This window comes from Astatotilapia calliptera, chromosome 17, assembly GCF_964374335.1.
Source record: "Astatotilapia calliptera chromosome 17, fAstCal68.1, whole genome shotgun sequence".
NCBI lineage: Eukaryota > Metazoa > Chordata > Actinopteri > Cichliformes > Cichlidae > Astatotilapia > Astatotilapia calliptera.
Genome location: NC_137438.1, coordinates 29,016,886 through 29,038,676, shown reverse-complemented (window position 1 = coordinate 29,038,676; position 21,791 = coordinate 29,016,886). Strand labels below are relative to the sequence as shown.

Genomic DNA, 21,791 nt, shown 5'->3' with positions numbered 1-21,791 from the left:
CTTAGCTGGGCAATACCGCAGCACATTGAACCTGCCGATGTGTAGCAAAGAATGTCTATTTGCATTTTCTCATTTCTATTTCAGAACACGAATCCGTGCAGGAGACAAAAGTAAAACACTGAAAAGTTGAGCTGGTCTTTTGTTTTGAATTAATGCCATGTTAAAAAGACACATTGGTGACATTTTTAGAAAAAAGTCATTTTAGGAGAAAAGGCAAATATAGTTGTAGTTACCTTAATAAAGTGATCAGAAGTTTACATATACTCCTCACAGGCATGGATATCATGGTAATATGGGGCTCAGACAGCATATTTAATATTCTTGAAAATAAAAGCTCTGTGCACAAATTTACATTTATTTTGGATTTTCTCTAAATCTGCTACCCTTTCACACTGCATGCTTTGGTAACCATCAACAAGCTATTTGACCAGTCATTTTGGTAGAATTGGTAGAGTTCATTTAAATGGATTCATTTCCTGGTATGAACCGAGCTTTTAAGCATAGTACAAACATTTTCAATAGGGTTGATGTTGGGGAATTGGGAAAGCCATTCCAGAATTTTGTCCTTGGTTGGTCAGTTTATCAAAGACATAACAATATGCTGCTAATGTTAGATAAACCTTGTTCCCAAACACCAGCTCTGACAAGTTATTCTCACTCTGAAATTTTGATTGTTATCAAGGAAATCATTTTTATTTAGGCAAAATTGAGAGATAAGAAGATAAAATCTATACACCCTGGAAATAAAGTCAAATTACAATAACATTGATGACTGTGAGGAGTATATGTAAAGTTTTGACCACAGCTGTATATACTGAAGTTACTGACTTCTAACTAGCTGATGAGAAATGAAGAATTGACATCCCAAGTGCCAATGGTATACATTTTATTAACATGAACACTGAAGCAATATCAGGGTATATCTTTAATACAGATCATAAAGTTGCAGTCCAAAGAAAACCTTGCTTCACTATATTCAGTCATTTTAAGTTTTACAAACATACTTAAGCATTACGTGTTTTTTTTATGTATTGATAAAATTAAGCTTAATGAAGCTTTTAAAAACCAAACAAAATTTTGGAGATGAAAAAAGTGTCTTTTCTTTTACTTTTCTTTTTTAAGATGCTTGGTTTTCACATTCACCTTATAAAACAGAGTTTGAAAACATTTATCATGAAAAGTTTCATAGTTTAAAAATACACTTAATACAAGCATAGACTGTTTATAAAATATGGATGTATCCAACCCACTAGTTTATTGACTTCCGCCTCTGCATTTTTGACATCACCCTATTTTACCATCTGTTTTACTCTAAATCTGACCATTATATACAAAATAAACACTATCTTGTATTAAGCAAGACATAGTGGTTAAAACCATAAACCCATTAGTAAAGTGTTTACTTGAATAACAGGGTAATGTTATAATAAAGATTAAACAATCAAACTTCTTCTGGCAACCAGAGTAGTCGCCCCCTGCTGGTCAGGTGAATGAATTTAAGTTTAAGGCACTTCCACATTGGCTTCACGTCTCAGTTCCTGGACCTGCATCCACGTTTTATAGACAGTGCATAAATATAACAAAACAATTATATTTACAGTTCTCTAATATTTTAATCAAACTCTTCAATATACATACTTAACTTCAATATACATAATTAAAAACTAAAAACAGGTATTTCAAAACTGTGTTAACTGAAAAACAGCATATGGTAAATAACGTGTAGATTTCCTTATTTATTGTAAAGATTATCATGAGAAATATTACTTTTCATTTTAGGTCTTGGTCAGATAAATGTGACCTACAGACAACTGAAGCAATACTGTGTTGCTGAGAATAACTACATCACAGTAACTGGTTGGTTCTTTAAATGAAATATTGGGGTTCCCCATTAATAGAGTTTTATACTTGAAATCGAGTTTTACCAGTTTTAACAGTTCCATTTCGCAGTACAACAATATTCATTAAATTTGCAGTAACGTTATAAACAAAGGCCTTCATTGTGCTGCAATTTATGAAGAGCATGTGGATTTACATTCATGATGGTTTATTGTACATATGGGCTTTGTATACAGGTTTATTGTGACCTGTATCATTCACTTGCTTGCCATAACTTTTACTGAAACAGTATCTATGTCAAAAATACTTATTCATCTTCTTTATTTACTTCAACTCAAGTTGAAGGATGGTTAGACACTGTAGTCCAGAGATTTGCTGCATCCATCCATCCATCCATCCATCCATCCATCAAATTGTTAACTTCCAATATTAACTACATTAAGTCCTGGCAGACAGATTTATTTAGCTTGGACAATCAGGTTTAGACAGGTGCTTCACCCACGCTGTCTGTGTGTGTGAATTCATTCTGCCCTGATCGCCTTTCATCCTCCTGGGCAGTTGTCATCCTCCGCCAACGCTGGACATGTAAAAAAAAAAAACTATTACATCACAATATGATTAAATGATTATGATTTGAACCCGGGTGAGAGTATTGGCTGAAATTGTACTCACATTCACACATGAATAATGTAAAAAGTTAACAAAATATGCTCTTTAGCCCGAAGTTAAATATCTCACAGGAATCAGCAGCAGAGACGTAAAGCTGCTTTGTAAATATTTACTGTCACAAGCAGTGCACGTCTTCAAAAATATACTTTCCTGCCTAAAACCAGAATAATAATGTCGGCCTTGAGCAAAAACCATCAATTCTGTTCTTCCTGAATAACTACAGTCTTTATAAGAGATGAACTTCAGCCTTCCAGGACTTTTTCCATTTTTAATCTTATGTGTTACCTGTATATTCTCTTTTCAACACTTTATTGCATAATTTTCTTTTAGCCTGAGATGATTAAAATCAGAATCTGAGAGAGTTGTGTAAGATGTTTGTACCTGTTTGATGCTGCCTTTGGTGCTGCAGAACATGTAGATAACATAGCCTGGGATGAGTACCATGGAGGACATTGCCATGAGCCAGCCAATCGCTTGGCCCCACAGGGGGTACACATACTTCCCCAAGGTGAGAGGAGTCATCTCAATGGCACTAAAGGTAAACACTCCCTACAAAATAAAATTATAATATTCATATATCAATATACTCCAGTGCAGTAATTATTCATAACCTGAGGGTCTAGATAAGCCAGGAAACTTGTGCTTAGCAGTTTTGTACAAACGTCTTGAGCCAAGACTTTGCTAGGAAAATGGGAGATGGTTGCAGGAGTTTATTCAACACGTGCAAACATACATAGATATACAGCAAATAAGGTAAAAAATAAAAAAAAAAAATAGTCTAACGATGTAAAGGTAAGTATTTGGTGACTTTCTTTAAGTAGTCTTCAGGATTAGTTCTCAAGGACATTCAAAGCTCTTCTTTGGATGTTGGACGCCTTTTGTTTCGCTCCCTGTCAGGTGTAACTTTATTTTTTAATGAGTCAGTGTTAAATGTCTTAACAAGCAACAACAAAACTTGAATTCCTCTGAAAATGATCAGGTACAAGGACTGAACTGAAGAAGAGTGAAAATTAAAGCCACAATCCAAAACAGATGTTCAGAAAACATGGCTGCGCAACGGAAGCAAATATATGTGAGAAAAAAACCCCCAACAAAAGCACTTTTTTATATACAAGTTTACATTTTGAGATTAAACTTGAAATACTTTCAAAAGTGGCACTAAGGTCTAGCTCCTTAGATGTGAAATATATAGAAACAAGCATTGATTTTTGCACATACTGTAGATTGATTGGGTTTTGCATCATTAGACATAGCCGTGCTTTGAGCAAAATACTAGCATGCTAACCCACACAAAAATACCTGCTGAAATACCTCTGTTCACCAAGTACAATGTGTACTTTATTGACTTGCATGAGTTGGCATGCTAACAGTCCAGTCGAGGTTAATTGTCATTAGCTTTTCTTTTAGACCACATGCAACAACAGACAAACTATCCAACAGTGTTCCTGGTTAAAATAACATTCTGCTTATTCTTAGACAATCAGATTATCAAAGCATTGTCTAGTTTGCAATTTCTTCCAAATTTCCCTCAGTGTTCTTTTTCAATACAGGACTAACTTTGCAAGATTTCCCAAAGGACCTGACCGTCCATGAGGTCAAATACAAATTAGAATACAAATTAGATCAATTCTCTACCTAAGGCCAGTGCTTTAGCTTGATGGATCCCTAGATTTCCTGGCAGAAGAACAAAGCCTGACTGAAAATTACAAATTTAAAGAATTAAGCACCTCTAGGTGAAGGTCATAGAGGTCAAATCCATAATCAGTTTTCTCCTACCAAGCAAATTAGAGGTGTGAAGATCATCCAGCAAAGCTTCCACCAGCCACATGGCCGATAGCCGATCATGTCCTCGATGTTCTTATAAAATCTTTCAGCTCCTGTGGCATAAAGAGAGGAGGGCAAAGGGAGTGTTGGTGTTAATGAGGAGAGAGCGACTGCCAGAACAAAGCCATAATGGTGGGGGTGGGAAAGGGAAGCCAAGATGGCAGAGATTTATAGATGTAATTTCCTGTTGAACAGCTAAGTAGGAAATTTAAATGCTGGAGTCATTGTTACATTTCGTCCAGAATGACTCAAATTATTACCAATGTGGTTACATTTAATTTCAAGTTGTAATATTTGCTTTAATTCTTCTTTTTTTTAATGAAAAGAAAATGGATTTCCTACCATAAAACCAGGATATGGAAATGGTTTCAAAGAAGACGAGGAAGAGCAGACACATCCCACTGGCGGAGTAGTAATCAAACAGCTTGAACACATAGAGACCACCCTAGGAGATTTCAACACACATACAGGAACACGCATAACTACTTTAGAGACCAAATATTACCATCCCTCTCTTCATTGAATAAAATATGCATGATGAGAGTACACCGCAGGTTGTTGTGAGATCGTTTTGTCATTATGCATAATGCAAGAGCTCTTTTCCCTTGTGTCGGAAAAATGCGCAAGAGTTCACACGAGCTGGGTTTCAAGACCGTCCTCTTATAATATTAAACAGGTTTACACGCATTCTTTGGATGGTTAAAACCCTCTTTACTTTGTTCATTTTATAGTGACCTAATGCAGAGTTCATGCAGCACCTGCGTGATGTTAGAGAAGCCGACGATGAAGGAGATGAAGCAGACAATGAGGATGAAGACCTTCTTCCTCTTTCGCAAAACCATGGGATATTCATCCATCAGAGCTGTGATGAAGCCCTCTACTGTGCAGAACTAAAACACGATGACGTGAAGAATGTGGTTTGTTATTAAAAGAGAGCACCAGTATCTTAGTTTAGTTCATCTATAAACTTATAGCAATCACCAATTAATCAGTTGTAATATCTCTATTACAACATCTGGATTGATGGTACCTGACTGTCCAGGCCCAACATCATGAGCATGGAGAAGAACAGGATGGCCCATAGCGAGGACATGGGAAGCTGTGTGACTGCCTGAGGATACGCTAAAAATGCCAGCCCTGGACCTAAAAATTGCAAACGAGACAAATTATTAAAATTATAAATGCTTTAACTTATAACATTATATGAATTACTATATTAGATACACATCATTAATACCTATTTTGACCTCTTTTTGCCTTTAGAATTACTTTAATCCTTCCTGGCATAGATTCAATAAGGTTCTGGAAACATCCTCACAGATTTTGGTCCTTACTGACTTGATTGCATCAGACAGTTGGTGCAGATTTGTTGATTGCACCAACTTGGACCAATCAACTGGATTGAGATCTGGTAACTACAGAGGTCATTTGAGATGGTGATTCAAACTTCATAACATGGCACATAATCCTGTTGCAAGCAGCCATCAGAAGACGGCTGAGGTCATAAATAGATGGAAATGGTCAGAAACAGTACTCAGGAAGGCTGTGCCGTTTAAACATGCTCAGCTGGACTAAGGTGTTACTAAGAGACCTAATGTGTGCCAAGAAAATATTACAAATAGCATTTATCTGGAACTGTTGATGCAAAGCACGATGAATCTGTGCTTTCATGTTGTTTATGCTAAATTCTGACCCTACCATCTGATTAGTGAGAATAATTATTTTAAACCTGCACATAGTAGCAATTCGTGCTTAATTTAGTAAAACCACATCAAATATTTTTCTCTCTTTGACCACCGATGGCCTGTGTCTGTATGCAATATTATATTATTATTTTTAAAATGTTTTTTAGTTTCAAACTTCATAATGCTTCTAATATGTACATTAAAATATTTAATCCAGAAGTAATCAAATCTGAATAATGAACAATTTCTTATAAGTTATAAAATATGACTTTCACCTGATGCTGCCAGTTCGTGCACGGGTTTCTTCGTGATGTAGGACATAAAGCCTACGATGGAGAAGATGACAAATCCAGCAAACATGCTGGTGCAAGAGTTGATGCAGCATACTATGATTGCATCCCTGAGAAAACATCAGTCAGAGAAGAAAAGAGCATCATTGTCTGTGCATCGTCTACAAAAGAGGATTCTACAACACTTTGGATTTCCTGCTCCTACTTGTAGACATCGTTGTTGTAAGAGTTGTAGCTTCCCAATGCGATGAGCGATCCCAGGCCCAGTCCGTATGAAAAGAAGATTTGAGTTGCTGCATCCAGCCACACCTGTGAGACAACATAGTGTAATTACTGGTGTTTGTTTGTTAAGACGCGTGGGTGATTAGATGAGGATTTGTGCAAACTATGAACCTCAGATCTGATGAGCTTATTGAAGTCTGGAGTAATGTAGAAGAGAATCCCATCTATGGCTCCAGGGAGTGTGACCCCCCTGAAGAACAGGATGAACAGCATGAAGTAGGGATAGGTGGCTGAGAAATACACTACCTGAAAGACAGAATGATTTCTTTTTAATTATTTAAATGAAAGAGAATTAAAAATGTTGAAAAGTCCAAAACATTTTATAGGACTGAGTATGCTGTTTGCATATTTTTAAACACATTTCTGTTAAGATATTGAGATGGATTTGCTTTTCAAATTATCAAAATTGCAAACATGCTATTTGCTCTAAATAATTACATCAAAAGAGATGCAAAACAGTGTACAGAAAAGGGAACTACTGAAATATTTCCATCATTTCTCTTTGCCAAAAGATCTGTAGGATGTGTCCCATAGTTCTTGTGCATGATGATTATCCTTAATTGGTAATGTCCATCAAGGCCAGGGCCTTTGGGAAATTCATTTTTCTCACTGCTCTCAGATGCCGCACATTAAAATCCAATTATCCCTGGCGGTGAATGTGTAAATGTGTTTCTGCTCATATACTTTACTTGCGGTAATTTGAAATCCCAGGTAGTAGGCAAAGTGAAGATTTTTCTATCACCTCTAAATTGTCCAGCAGTAGTCAAATCTTGCATTTTGAAGCTATTTCTATTTCAATTTGAATAAAATGGTAAAAGAGAGATTGGATGTGCACAGAAAAATGACAGCGGATGCAAACATCTGAAACTGGAAGAAAATACTGTCTCTCAGTTCTTAGGTTTAAGATATCAGGACATCCTAAACAATGATTTGGTTCTTAGCAGGTTCTATATTAAATGCAATTTAATATATCATTATTTATTTAACAAAAACTAAACCAAAATGCAGAAGCAGTGTGTGAAAAACAGTGCACCCAGTGATTCAGTAGCTCATAGAGATGTCTTTAGCAGAAATAACATGAAGTGATGGTTTTCTGTATGACTTTTCAGTCTCTCAGATCATTGTGAAGGAATTTTCTCCCAGCTCTCTTAAAGTCTCTTCAATCAGGTTGAAGTCTGGACTTTGACTTGGGCACTGAATTACCTTGATTTCTTTACATCAAACATCCTGTTGTAAATATGCTGCTGTGCTCGGGATCAACTACTCCGTTTTCGACTAACCTTTAGCTATCATATGGTTTTGCATTTGATGCTAGAGTATTTTGCTATACAAATGAGTTCACGGTCAACTCAAAATGTAGGTGCAACCTTCCACTACTGTCCTCGACAGCTGGTATGAGGTGTTTGTGCTGATATGCTTGTTTGGTTTTTGCCAAGCATGGCACTGGGTATTGTGGCCAAACATCTCCACACTGGTCTCATCTGTTCCAGAAATCCTGTAGTTTGTTTAGATGTAACTAAGCCGTACTGCCATAACTCTTTCAGTCATTTATTCTAATTGTACTGTTATGAATTTTAACATTTAAAATGTTAACTAAGGCTAAAATGTAGCTCTTGGTTTTTTATGCAGTTTGTCTGCAATTGCACCATCTGACCTTGGGTTGAATTTGCTCCTGGGAAGACTGGCAACTGTCTTGAATGTTTTGCACTCATGAAAAAGCTTGCACAAACTTGCTGATGATTAATCAGTTGAATGTGATTAGCAGCACCTGGCTTCTACTTACCCTCTTAATTCCTATGGAGAGAGTGAGTGAGGGTGCACTTTTTCACACACAGCTTCTGCATCATTATATAATATAAAATAAAAATGGCATAAATAATGACACTTTGTAATATATGCACCATTGTTGTTCCTTTTAAGTTTTATTAAAATAATTTTATGATGTGCCACGGACCAGGTTAGCTTTTATATTCAGATACATAAAACTTTAGTAATGAAAGAGGGTGCACTCAAACAGAGAGATGATTTAAGAGAAGAGTCAGGAAATCATGAAAGATTTAAATACATTTAAACAAAAACTGAAAATTAAACATAATTTTCAGCTGATCGGTGCTTCAGTCAGATAAGAAAAAAATGAAGATTTTTTTGTTATTTCCATGCCACTGTTTGCATCTGACTCTCAAATATGCTGAACGCACCAACTTTATAGCCTGCTGCAGCTAGTAGTCCTAAAAAAAATACAAATGTTCAACTTTTAATATCTCTGAATTCATGTTTCCTTTTATTAGGTTTCACCCACTTACTCGGGCAACAACCACAACATGAGGTTTACATCATGAAAAGCTCAACGTCTGGTCATGTTTTCATGATTAAAGCTTTAATATTAAGGGAGTGGGAGGCAGAAAGAGGTGCTGATAAAAATACTGGCCAGTGTAAACCGAGTGGTCTGAGACTGATGAAAACACAAAGCCTAAACAACACAAAAGAAGAGAATTAACAGAAACGGGGGCAGAGAGACTCACCTTTCCCGTCCATTCAACTCCTTTCCAGATTGAGAAGTAGACAAGAACCCACGCCAGCCCAAGAGTGCCCACTAAGGGCCAGCGTAGCTCTCCTGGTTCCTCCAGGCCATTAGACAGCTGGTGCATGTTACGCCTTCAGAAACACACACAGGCATTCTTTGAATCCAGACGGAGATAAGCACCAAGAGCTTCCAGATATACCTCTCTATACATTCTCGTGCAGAATATCTCATATTAACTTACTCCCAAAACTCGGTGACAGCGCTGGTCAAGTTGGTGGTGTCTGTCAGACTGTAGTTGGAAAAACATTTTTCCGTGTTCCAGGGGTTATCACAGCTTTGCCAAGGCAGCTCCTGCATACACAGCATACAGTATGCATGAACAAAAACAGGTTCTAGGAGGAAAAATCATCAAAACTGCAAACCACAAAGACTTTCCCAAACAAAAGAAACAACGACAGAGACAGAAAGGCAAACCACCCAACAGTGAAAATGACATTTAATGAACTCAGTCTGTTTTTGACCTTCAGCTAAAAACACTGAACAACAATGACAACCCTTTTTTTCCTGCTTCGTAGTTTTCCCAGTACAAGAAACTTATGCCTGCAAAGTCTTTACATTTCTGCCATCGGGCTTCTTAAAGGCAGCCAGTCATGCAGAGAAATACCAAAGCAGAATGATAATGCAGAGAAAGAAAACCACTGCACACTGAGAAAGATGGTAAACAAATCCTAAATAACCTTACTTATGGACGAGGTGGCAAAAGTATGTCTGGAAAATGGGATAAAAGAAAACTGAGTCCAACATACTATAAGATTAGTATAAATTAGCAGGTTTCGTATTGGACCTACATCAACTTTTAAATTTTTATTTTATTTTTTATCTTTTCTTATTTTAATAAGTTTTACAGCTTTTTCTGCTGATGAAGACCAACAACCCTAATTCCAAAAGAGTTGGGGGACTGTGTAAAATGTAACTAAAACAGAAATAAAATCTCGTAAATCATATTTTGTTTTTCTTTTGCTCATCGTTATGGGAGTTTATGTTGTACTGTAACCTGCATATATCCTTTAGCACTGACAGTGCCTTTGTAGCAAGCTCCCTATTCCTAATTGGCTTTGGCAAAATCAGCCCAGTCCAAAAGCCTGGCAAGATGCGTGCTTAGGAACTGAGTGCTAATAACAAGCCAGATGGTCCCTCTACTCGTTAGTGCGGAGGATGTTGCGTCTATGACATAATGATGCCGGTTTTTAATGCTGTGCTTCCTGAAGGCACAAAGCTAACATGTACTCATGCTGATTTTTGATCTTATCTCTTGCACACAGAGATTTCTCCAGATTCTGTGAATCTTTTGATGATATTATGGACTAAAGACAATGAGATATTCAAAGTCTTGACTGTTTTATATTGAGGAATTTTGTTCTAAAATTGTTCCAAAATTTGTAGACTGTGCTCACTTGATACCAAATAGACAAAGTCAATGACAAAGATAGTTCTTGAAGACTAATGAAGTTGCTACATAAATGCTGGATTCAAATACAAGCACAGGTTGACTCAACTTAGCATGTATGACAGTGTTTACAACTTCTTTTCTGTGTTGCAGGTTTGCTACTGATTATGTAACATACCGAACCAAAAGAGTTGAATAAGTAGTAGAGCGCCCAAGCAATGATGATAATGTAGTAGATGTTGAGCCAGAAGGACAAAACAACTGCAGCCAGACCAACTCCTGAAGCGAGAACAAGTGTCAGTGTTGCACAATACAATGTTTTACAGGTCAGCTAACATGCAAGGTTGTATGTAATGAAAAGAAAGGAAGAGGGGAAAGATACATAAGTTACTAACTAATTTTAAAAATGATGTTGCGTGACAGAGAAAAACTAACATGGTCATCATCATCTTTATTATTGGCAGAGTTGTCATTGTGCTGTTTCTAATGCTCAGTTGCTTTTGGCTTAGCATCACGCTCACTGGCATTGTTGCTGTCTCTGCTGCCTGAGGATCTGCAATGAAGTGCTTCACTCGAGTTATTTTAGTGTCGGGGCAATGGTGTTATTGCTATCCCCAAACAGGGGAGCATTTAGCAAGATGTCAAAAATAATTGTGGATAACAACAACAATAACAACAACAACAATAATAATAATAATAATAATAATAATAATAATGATAGTAATAATAATAATAATAATATGGAAAGGAGCAGGAAAGAATAAGACACTGGAAGTTCCTGTACAGGTAATTAAGGTCTCACAGAATGGGAACAAGTTCAGTCACTAAAATAACGCCGATTTCTGATGTATATAGCTTTCACGATGCTCATAATCCTTACTCGGAATATACATGGGTGAATTCTAAATGTACACAATGAAATGTAAATCCATATTTTTCTTTATACATTACCCTTCATCATAGGGATTAGTCTCCACACCCCAAGTCCTCCAACTGAAGTGAACTGTCCCAGAGCTGTTTCCAGGAAGAAAAGCGGTATCCCAGCAAAGACCAGTGTCATAAAGTATGGGATCAGGAAGGCCCCTGATACAAACACATCAAACAGACAAACAAAATATATTTGGTAAGATCTTGTATACAGGAATTAGAAAAACTCTGAAGTTCTAATAAATTGCATAGCTCTTACCTCCACCATTTTTGCCACACAAATAGGGAAACCTCCACACATTTCCTAAACCGATGGCATATCCAACACATGAGAGGAGGAAATCAAACTTGCCCTTCCAGCTTCCCCTGTCAGGAGGCTCTTCCACATTCTTCTTATTATCTGCAGGGGGCGCCACACGATCCAGCTCCTCAAAGGGAACTGCTTGTTTGACCTCTGAAGGGGAGTTCAAGTCCACTGTACTTTGCCCAGTCTTCCCCATTATGGGACCACTGTGGACCAATGGGGTCAGAAAGCCACCTTTCTGTAGTGTCTCTGCGGTTGAGTGCCTCACACTGCGTTTGGATCTCAGTTGGATGGATTCAGGATAATGCGCTGACACTGGACGCATGTAAAGTTTGAAAATGAAAGTAGAGAAGAAGAAGTTTGTTGCTGTTGTTATTATTTAATACAAATATTAGTGGCTTTGTGGTGCATATATTTTAGTGGAGGGAAATACCACTCAATTCACAATTTATTGCCACTGAAACAGTTTTATAGTCTTTTAGAGCCCTTTTAAGAACTTGGGAAACTGCCTCTGAAAACTAAAGCTAATGGCTGTCACATAAATTACTGAGAAACATCTGTAGTTCCAGAAAATATGAATTCGAATAAAGGACAAAAACCAAACCCGGCATTCTTAGAAGGATCGAGGCTCACAGAGGCCTTCTGTAGACGGACAGCAGACTTGCTTTGCTTTAACTTTAACCCATAGATCCCTAGGAGTAGTAGTAGTAGTAGGAACATTTAATTGCTAAAACTAATTTTTCTCTTCAGGAATGCAAATAAATAACTGTAATTTCACATCCTAAACCAAAAAAAAGTGCTTTACTTTCTTCTGCCTTTTTATAAAATAGCACATTTGAGAATTCACAGATAACAACAATAATTATATTTTAGCATTAAAACTAACATTTTGTGATTTTGCACATACCAGTGGGTTAGTCATTGCAGAAACACAAATAAATATATAGTTTACCAATAATGTAAATTTATGGCAGCTTAAGGATAAATCTTACCCTGGGTGGTGGTCTAATACATTTGCAATAAATAAATAACTGAAGCACCCAATAATATATAATAGATTAAATATTAAAATGTATATTAAAATAACTTGCACAAGCATAATTTTTAAAGAGTTTGATCTAGGTGCTATACTTGGGTATACCAACTCAAGCCACAAAAAAGCACCCAGATGACTGAACTACATGTTCTTATCACTACCAACAAACCTGCTGCACCTTTCTTTCTAGTCCACCACAGTCAAGTTCACGTTGGGTCACCGAAATACCAAAATGATGACAATTTCAAGAAATTCCTACTGTTATCTACACCTGCCGGTGCTGGTCACACATTGTCTGCCCAAAGAATATTACCTCCTTTTTTTGATAGAGTGGTAATAATTTTTCATTTACTGGCTGTGGAATGATCTCTTCATGCCTGAATAGCATTTTATGGTAAGGTTAATCTAAGCACTGGGTGTAAGTTGTTTCATGCTTGCAAATATTGATTGGCCCAGAAAATGTCCAAATTGTTTTATGCCAATTGCTGGAGGTTATTAACATTACAGCACTGTTTACTGGTATATTTCCTGGAAAAACAAGACATTCTCTGCTCAACTCTGATTTGTTTCTTCCAGGTCATTTTACTGTAGTTCCTCAGTGATGTGACACTGGTTATTGGAGTTAATGTTTTCTGTCTTTTTCATAGTACTTTAACTAACATAATGGAAAGCCATAGTTCATAGGTGCCTCATTTATATTCTAGCCTTTGATGATGTTGAGGAAACCTTTCGTAAACATGTACTAAATATCATAAAAGTACACGTAGTGACATGTTCAGATTAAAAAACAAGCAGTTGGGTCTTTTAAAAATTAAAACAAGCAAAATGTTATATAATCAATATGGATACAAAAAATATTCATGCTGTGAAATGTACCATGTTCCACACTATGTAATTTAATCAGATTTCAGTGGGCAGAACACCATGAAATGATCAGATATTCACTTTCAACTAGTTGTCTAGGTGAGAACAAGTGTTTTTTCAGAGGCAAAGGAATAATATAAAAATATCAGACATTCCCTTTGAGGATGTTATCCATTTAATCTCAAAGATTTTTTGTTCTTTTTTTTTTTTTTTGACAGTACAGGCCTTTTAGATGCCAGCTTCTTTGGTGTGCATTAGCACAAAGGTTTAGCATTTCCCAGCAGCTACAAAATCAGCCATTAAAAAAGTGCAGTTTAGCTTGTTTATCTTGCCATTTTCATGACTCAGTGACAAACGGTGAAAAACAAAGTATGAAAGAGAGGGAATGAATCCCGTCCTACCTACGAGATTTCCACGTCCTTTGTCGGGTCATCAGCTTCAGTGTGCCACACTTGCGGTCTTAAAGTTCTGAAACTTCAGTTCAACATCCAAAAGGATCAAGTTGAAAAGCTTCAAACCAATCCTCCATGCCCTGTGTCTGAAAATCCAAATTGTTCTTTCCTGTGTGCTGTCTGTTGGAGGACTTGCAGCTGGTATCGAGTGGTTGATAATAAAGTTCGACCTGTGTGTCTACTTTGATTACTGTTCACTTCTGACTAGTGAGGCCCCGTGGCCATGGGGGATACAGTATGTCAATTGCCTAGCTCTGGTGGGGAACTCTAGCAGCAGCAGCAGCAGCAGCAGAGTGTGTGTTTGTGCATTATGCATATGTGTTTGTTATGATGGCCAAGGTCAGCTCTTGCCAGCGCCGTTACCATGGTATTTCCCAACAGAGAAGTGCCTGATCAGTGAAAGAGCTCATGGAGTTTTGGAAAATGAATCCAGCAATGGCTGCTGGCAGAGACCCTGGAAAAGTATGATCACAAATGTGGTCATGCCAGTATCAGACTCTGACCACACTGATGCAGAAAGTGACCTAATATCCATCTGCAATGTCCTCGCTTGAAGGGGTTACAGGACACAGGGGGTGTATAAAATCAGTTTCATTTCTGCAGCCAGTTTGAAAAATGACCATTGTTACTTTATAGGATAACCAAAAGGGACGTGTGTATGAAAATACACAACATCACATGCTTGCTGCTTCAGTAAAACATGGCAGTAAAACAATTTTTGAGTGTATCTTTAAGTAAAGCAGCAACCCAAGGCACGTTCACAAATTCACATTCTGCTATTAAAGCTCATCCTCACAATGAATCTTAAATAAACCGCTTACAAGCACAAGTAGAGAGTCATAAAATTGGTAATGATATATATTAAGGTCAGCTGCTCATTCCAGCAAGAGCGTGTCACATTGTGAGTCTTCTTTAAATACATATAAATGAGACTCTTTTCATGCTTTTTAGGATCTACTACCTATACTGCCTTGTTCTTATTGGAAAAGGAAGTCCACAAAAGTGCACAAAAAGGCTACAATAATGATCGAGTGATGTTATCCACACTGTATTTTTAATTACTCAAGTGACAGTAAAACATTCTTGCCGTTATTAATAATGGAATTAGATAAGAGACGTGAATTTCTTGTTTCTCCTGGCAGGTAACCTCCTGGCTTTAATATCTGGTCCAGATATTCTATCACCAGCCAATTACAGTGACTAATGAACATTCCCACAATGCCCAATGGTTTGCTGGTGGATCAGGATCGCTGATAGACTCAGGGTTTCAAAAGTGAGAGATTAGATCATATTAAGCCTTAATTACACCCATAGTGAGTTGTTCCCATCAAGAACAGATTCAGCGTAATCTCCGCTGTGGTTTATTGCCCATGTGGACCCACATGATCATAACTGGGTGGATTGGAGTTGTCAAAGCTGGTTTTCATCAATCTGTTTACAACGTCCCCATGATCAGTGCAGCGTGATTATAATTCCAGGGCATTTATTGCCAAAGATAATTGAGAGCGATTGTGTAGACAACAGAGGCTGAATATCAAAATAAGTGAATACATTTTTAAAATGGCTTGTTGTTAGGATTATTTTACAATTTGATTAATTTTAGACTCACTTTTTCATAATAAAATAAATGTCAGCATTCTTTTTAAATGACACAATGAGGAAAAGGGCAGAGAAGGTTGCAAAACACAGAGGAAACACTTCATAATCATAAAGGGAGAAGTTAACGTTTTGCAGAGATTATCACGCTGCCTAAAAGTACAGTTTATCACCATGAAAGTGCCGCAGTGGTCCTTGTCAGCTTTCTGAAACACAAGTACAAATGCAGTTCAGTGCAGTAGTCTTATAGCTGCTGTTGAGCATCTTCAAATATTTATGCGTTTTATTTACATTATGGGAAATCTATAATCTTTTAACAGCAGCCATATCGAGTAGGGTACTTTAGACATTTGCTGACTCTGCATGTTTAGATAAACTTCAATGGTAAAGTCATTTGTATGTATGAGCACTGCTCCTGTCACCACTTAATGAGTGCCCGTAGCGACAAACTGTTTCTCAAAAAGCTGATAAATGGCTCATATACAATTCAAAAATAAATCATGTGTGCTGTTTCAAAAAAAGTTAAACTCTGTAAATTGGAAACTTTCTTTAGAGAGCATTCTGTTGCAGTAAATCCTGTGGGGTCAATAGATAAGGGATGTTTGATTTATTCTGTTTAAGTGGTTGTCTCTGTGATGACTCAGCATTATTTCATTGCAGGAAAGTAAAGCAAAGTAATGACTCACACATAACAAACCTGAGAAATCAGGCCTTTGGAAACAAAGTTCCCAGCTTTGGTTCATAGTGAAATATCAGAATTAGTTCACTTTGAAATGAAACTCTAATGGACGCATGGATTGGTGCTGATTATAAATCCAAGTGGTGCCATCATGTATCCTTTGAAGTTCAGGAAAAGAAGGCTGCATTTGAAGGAGTCTTTGAAATGGAACATCACCTTCATCACCCCCACTATGATGCGGTCAATCTCGAAGGCTACGGGTTAAAATCATTTTTGTGTAAAAAGTACATTCATGACCATACTCCAGTAAAACTAAGTTTATTTATATTTATTTCAATTACTTTAGGGGTTTTGTGCTAACTAGCATACGTTGGCATGTCAGCATGCGGGACTAGTTAACAGTGAAGCTAAGCACATTCCCGTTTGCTTCAGCTGTACCTTGAGCTGTGTGCTAATTAGCACATGCTACATTATTTATGTGATTACTGTCCAGTTTAAGGAGGGACACTCAAATGCTGTGCATAGTGTTACTCACTGGTTTGTGCAATATCATTAAAAATATGCTTTTCAGCATCACTCTGAGATTGTTCTCTTCCCTTTTCTCTCACCCCCAACCAGTCACAGCAGATAGTTGCCCCTCCCTGCCTGATTCTGCCTGAGGTTTCTTCTTGTTAAAGGAGTTTATTTATTTATTTATTTATTTTTTAAAGAAGAAAGTTTTTTCTTCACTGTCACTAACTTCTTGCTCATAGGGCACCATTTGATATTTGGGTTTTCTTTGTAATATTGCAGGGTCTTTATCTTATAATATAAAGCACCTTGAGGTGACTGCTGTTGTGAATTGGAGCAATATAATTAAAACTGAATTGAATTGAATATATTACTTATTATTATATATGTATTATATATTACAATTTACTGTTAGTAAATGGCAGTGGTATATGTATTCCATTTGTATTACATTACATCATTGCTTGGTGTCAAATAACAACACATTATACATTACTCACATCCACATATTAGCACATATTCTATCCTAATAAAAGGCATGTTAACAAAAACCAACGGCAAAGTTAGTGAAGTAAAATAAGCCCCAATAAAAGTGTTCAAAATAGTAATAAGACAATCTATATACAGTTTATCCTTTCATATTTTTTGTATGCAGCACGAGGCAATTTCAACCACTGCAACTCAAGTGCTGAACCATTATATCATCAAAGTAGTAGATTTGCATGTTTCAGTTCAGCTCAGTTATATGAAAAACATTTCTCAATAACAGTTTAAGGGGAAAAAATGCTGTCTTTGAGGCCTCCTTGCAATCTGCCTTTAATTCTCAGCACGTGCCGTGGTCTGTGAATCGATGCGGGGGTTATTATAAAGCAAGGAACACCCAGAGGCGATTGGCATGCATAGATGGGAGGCTAATATTACTAACATTTTCATCCAGAATTGCAGCAAGACGATGCATGGCGCATAAATTTCCACGGGTTAAGGACAAACGCTGGGCGAGGTGCACATCAGAGAGAGCATGATTGTGTTAATGAGAAGGAAAGGGTGAAAAGATGAAAGTTGAGCGAGCTAGGGGCAGAGCAATCTCTGCGACGAAAGAGGAGAAAAGGTATAGATACGAGTTGGGAGGCAGAGTGAAAAGATAGTGAGATAAAAATGGAAAAGCTGATATATTGCAGCCGTGCCTGGTAGATAAGAGGAGAGTGAGATGAAAAGATACAAAGAAAAGAGAAAATGACTGTAAGACACAGAGGAAGAGCCTTCCATTCCTGGAGTCAGGAAGAAAAACTGTGTGAAAGAGAACTTCAGATAAGAGAAGTGAAGGAGGCCAATGACACGTCTGCATTTACAGTTTTCTTGATGCCAGAATGCAGTACAGTTTCACAGTCCTCACTAAAAAGTGTGTTGTCCCCCATGGAGATATATCACAGCCTCATTTTAATTTTATTCCTCCATTACAGCGTAGTCATTTTTATCTTTGTAAGTGTCTCAAATGCTTTTGACCTTGCATTACTGATCATCATGTACCATATAAGCCCTAAAGAAGTAAAGAGCCTTAAAAACCTCAGCTCATTCTGTTAGAAATCTACCACCGTGATGCATGATGTGTGGCCTTTATCTTGAGAATGATAGCCAGAGATTATTTTCATTCTTTCTTTCTGTCTTTTTTTTTCTGAACAAAGCTAGCAATCAACAGCATCATTAAACATCAGTGAAGATACACTGGCAGAGAGTGACAGCTATAAATGTGACACATAATGATGCATGTGCAACTGAAAAAGTCATTCATCTCGAAAATGTCATGTGTATTTAGAAGGAAGCGTTTTAGATCCATCTACTGATTTTCTCGTGGCTACCTCCACCCGGGGTCTATTCCGGGTAGGACATGCCTCATTCAGGAGGGGCCTAGGAGACATCTATTCAGGTGGCCGAACCAATGTTGAGGAGTAGTGGCTGTACTCTGAGCCCCTCTCAAACGGCGGAGCTCCTCACCCTATTGTAAGACTGAGCCCAGCTAGCTTTCAGAGGAAGCTTATTACCACTGGTTGTATCCGCAATCTCATTCTTTTCGGTCACTACTCAGCGCTCATGCCCATAGATGAGAGTAGGTGAAGATAGGTAAGAGTGATTCAGAAAAACCCTATGAAGAAGGTTTTTTTTGAAGATGCTCAAGACATTTCATCAGCAGATGCAGGAAAAGATCCTCCTGGAAATGAAAGGATCTATTCAGCCAGCACACACTGTTTGCCACCCTCCGCTTGGGCAGGAGGCTGCAATGCATCAAGAGCATACCCACCAGACGGAGGACTGTAAGACTGTTAAACTGTAGTGATCCTCTGTAACCTCTGTTGCCCCCAGCCACAAATAACATTTACACTATCCACTGCATACAACTCTGATGCTTGGAAACGGCCTTTCCTTTCTTATTTGATTTTTGTATTTACATTAGTCGTTTTCTTTTTCATACTACACTATAACTATTGTTGTTTTTGTATATATATATTTCTCTTGATGTGTGTTGTGGTTGTTGTCCTTTACCAGTAATTTTGTTTCACTTCATGTGAATAAATCTGGTGGAATAACAATAAAACGCATGAATCCTAGAAGTTGCATGAGGGGTGGCCGTACCTCAGTCGGCCCCAAAGATCGGCATGAGCCGGTCGTTCCAGGGACCCACTATGCAGAGGAGGAGTGGTCGTTTGAGGCCCTTGCAGGAGCAGCCAATCCCCAGTTGCTAAATTCTGTAGAGTTAGAAACAAAACTTTTTTTTAACAGTCAGTTTTGTGTTTTAAACTTTGTCAATTTCAGCTAAGCAAGCAACATGCCTTATAAAAAGACTTTAAGGCTATCACCAAAACCAAAGTAGCGCAAAGCTATTCAATTCAATCAATTATGAAATCAATCTATTCTATTTTGTTTCATCAGGCTAATTATATGCAATTAAAACACACGGATGTTATATTAATAATTAACCTACAACGATTCTTTCCCATGCTAGTAATGTTATTAGTAATGTTGCAGATGTTGTTGCAATGAAGTTCAGTAAAGAAGATCTGTTAATTCACATTTACCTTTATTCCTGCTGCGCTTTTCTTACACTCATTAGCTCTTTCACAGTGTCACACTCCCCTCATTACTAATTTCATCCTCACTACTCTGATCCAAAGATGATCTTCCCAGAGCTAAACTTTCTCCGATCCCTGTTTTTTAAAACTCATTACTATTCTGTCATTCTTACTTTCAGACCATCATTCGTGAAACCTTTCTCCTCCTTTCCATCTTCACCTTATCCTGGATGTTCAGAGAGTCTCGTCCAAAGTCTCCATCATCAGTCAGCTTGGAGTGTAGATACTCCAGGGTCCTGTCCTATTTCCTTTCTTCAGCTATGTAGCAGTCTGATGGCCAAAATACTTTTATTACTCCAACTCTGCTTTCAAATGATGTCTCCTTGCCGAAGTACTTTCCTTGGCTATAAAGAGATAAAAACTCAAAATGAATTCTGTAGTTCACAGTGAATCCTGAGGGTTATTGACCTTTTGGAGATGCTCTTAGCCATATATGACGCGAACTACTCGTTAATCTGTGATTATTTCATAAAATGGATTTACAATCTCTGTCTTAAGATGCTTCTTGGAAAGGGGCCCAGGACCGGACAGAGGCCAATGGTTCTTTTAAAGGGGTCTGAAACTAACACTTACATGGAGGCTATCTTGACAGGATGAACCACTTAAGACAGAACTGCTTTTAAAATCCTGTACACAGTGCTGCGCAAAAGTCTTAAGCCATCCTTTATTCCTTTAGATTTTGCTAGGAAAATGGGAAATAGGTGCAGGAATTTTCTCAGGAAATCTTACAGGTGCATTCCACTTGAAAATCTTTTTTTTTTAACTTGGTTCCCTTTCATTTTATGAAATTTGGAAACGAGTTTTCGTTTTAGTTGTCAACATTTATCAATCAGCAAGAAAGAAAAGTCCAATGGGAAATGTTTTTGGAGCTTGATTCATACACTGAATTAACGTCCTTCTAGTTCTGTCCTGTATATAATGTTATGGAAATATGGAACTATGTTTCTGAGGCAGAGATTCGCTTTGGTTAAAGGGTGTTTTAAAGTGTGACATGTTTCCATATCATCTGTTAAAGACCTCCCAGCCTTTTACCTTGTTGATTTTGTATTTGTTTTGACATGTGTGTGCGAGCGTGTGTGTGTGTGTGTTTGAAGGGCGAGGGGTGGGGGTGTAGGGGGTATGATCTGGTCATTTCTTGGCACCCATGGCATGGGATTTAGGTTTTCCATTACAGTGGCTCTGGCTCAGTGTCACAGTGGGGTAGTGGCTTATTATGTAAAGCCCTGTGGGTGGATGATCTAATTATAAATGCAGGAAGTCCTGCACACTTGCAAACCTATAGTTCTATATTCGGCCTCAGGGATCCTCTGCTTCTAATATAAGCACAGATCTGTCAATATACAGTGCATTGATAAAAATATGGAACAATCATCTACAAGATTAGAACCACCGAGAGGCAACAATAAGAGCAAGGCACATATTAGAGAACAAGTTGCAATGTTCTTGGAAGAAATGCAAAGAAAAGCCTTGGTCAGAATACAGTCCATGTGTGAGTGGTCTGGGTGATGAGGGTTGCTCAGACCATGGCTGAAACTGCTGAGGTGAGTGGGCAAGGGTGGGGTGTGAGGAGGTAGTATTTACTGACAGTCTAAATGTCAAACAGTGGAAGAAGCTGTTTGTAGTCTGGAGACGTGAGACCTGATTTGCCTGAGGCGCCGACCAGAGGGGAACGGACCAATCAGGTGGTGGGCGGGGTGCAAGGGGTCACCTATAATGGCCCTGGTTTTCCTGAGACAGG

The 21,791-nt window shown here is 37.8% G+C and overlaps 1 protein-coding gene across 1 annotated transcript; it reads right to left on the bottom strand.

Annotated features, from left to right (window-relative positions):
* Nucleotides 1–869: 869 nt before the first annotated feature.
* slc6a1l (solute carrier family 6 member 1, like) lies at nt 870–14,596 on the bottom strand. Its single transcript, XM_080291409.1, has 15 exons — nt 14,093–14,596; nt 11,747–12,106; nt 11,512–11,643; nt 10,739–10,839; nt 9,355–9,464; nt 9,112–9,244; nt 6,701–6,835; nt 6,513–6,616; nt 6,293–6,417; nt 5,363–5,475; nt 5,091–5,222; nt 4,675–4,777; nt 4,285–4,385; nt 2,890–3,057; nt 870–2,416 (listed from the first exon to the last, which is right to left on the bottom strand). The coding sequence occupies exons 2-15, from the start codon at nt 11,985–11,987 to the stop codon at nt 2,321–2,323; spliced, it is 1,794 nt and encodes a 597-aa protein (XP_080147535.1). The 5' UTR covers nt 11,988–12,106; nt 14,093–14,596; the 3' UTR covers nt 870–2,320.
* Between the last annotated feature and the right edge of the window lie 7,195 nt (nt 14,597–21,791).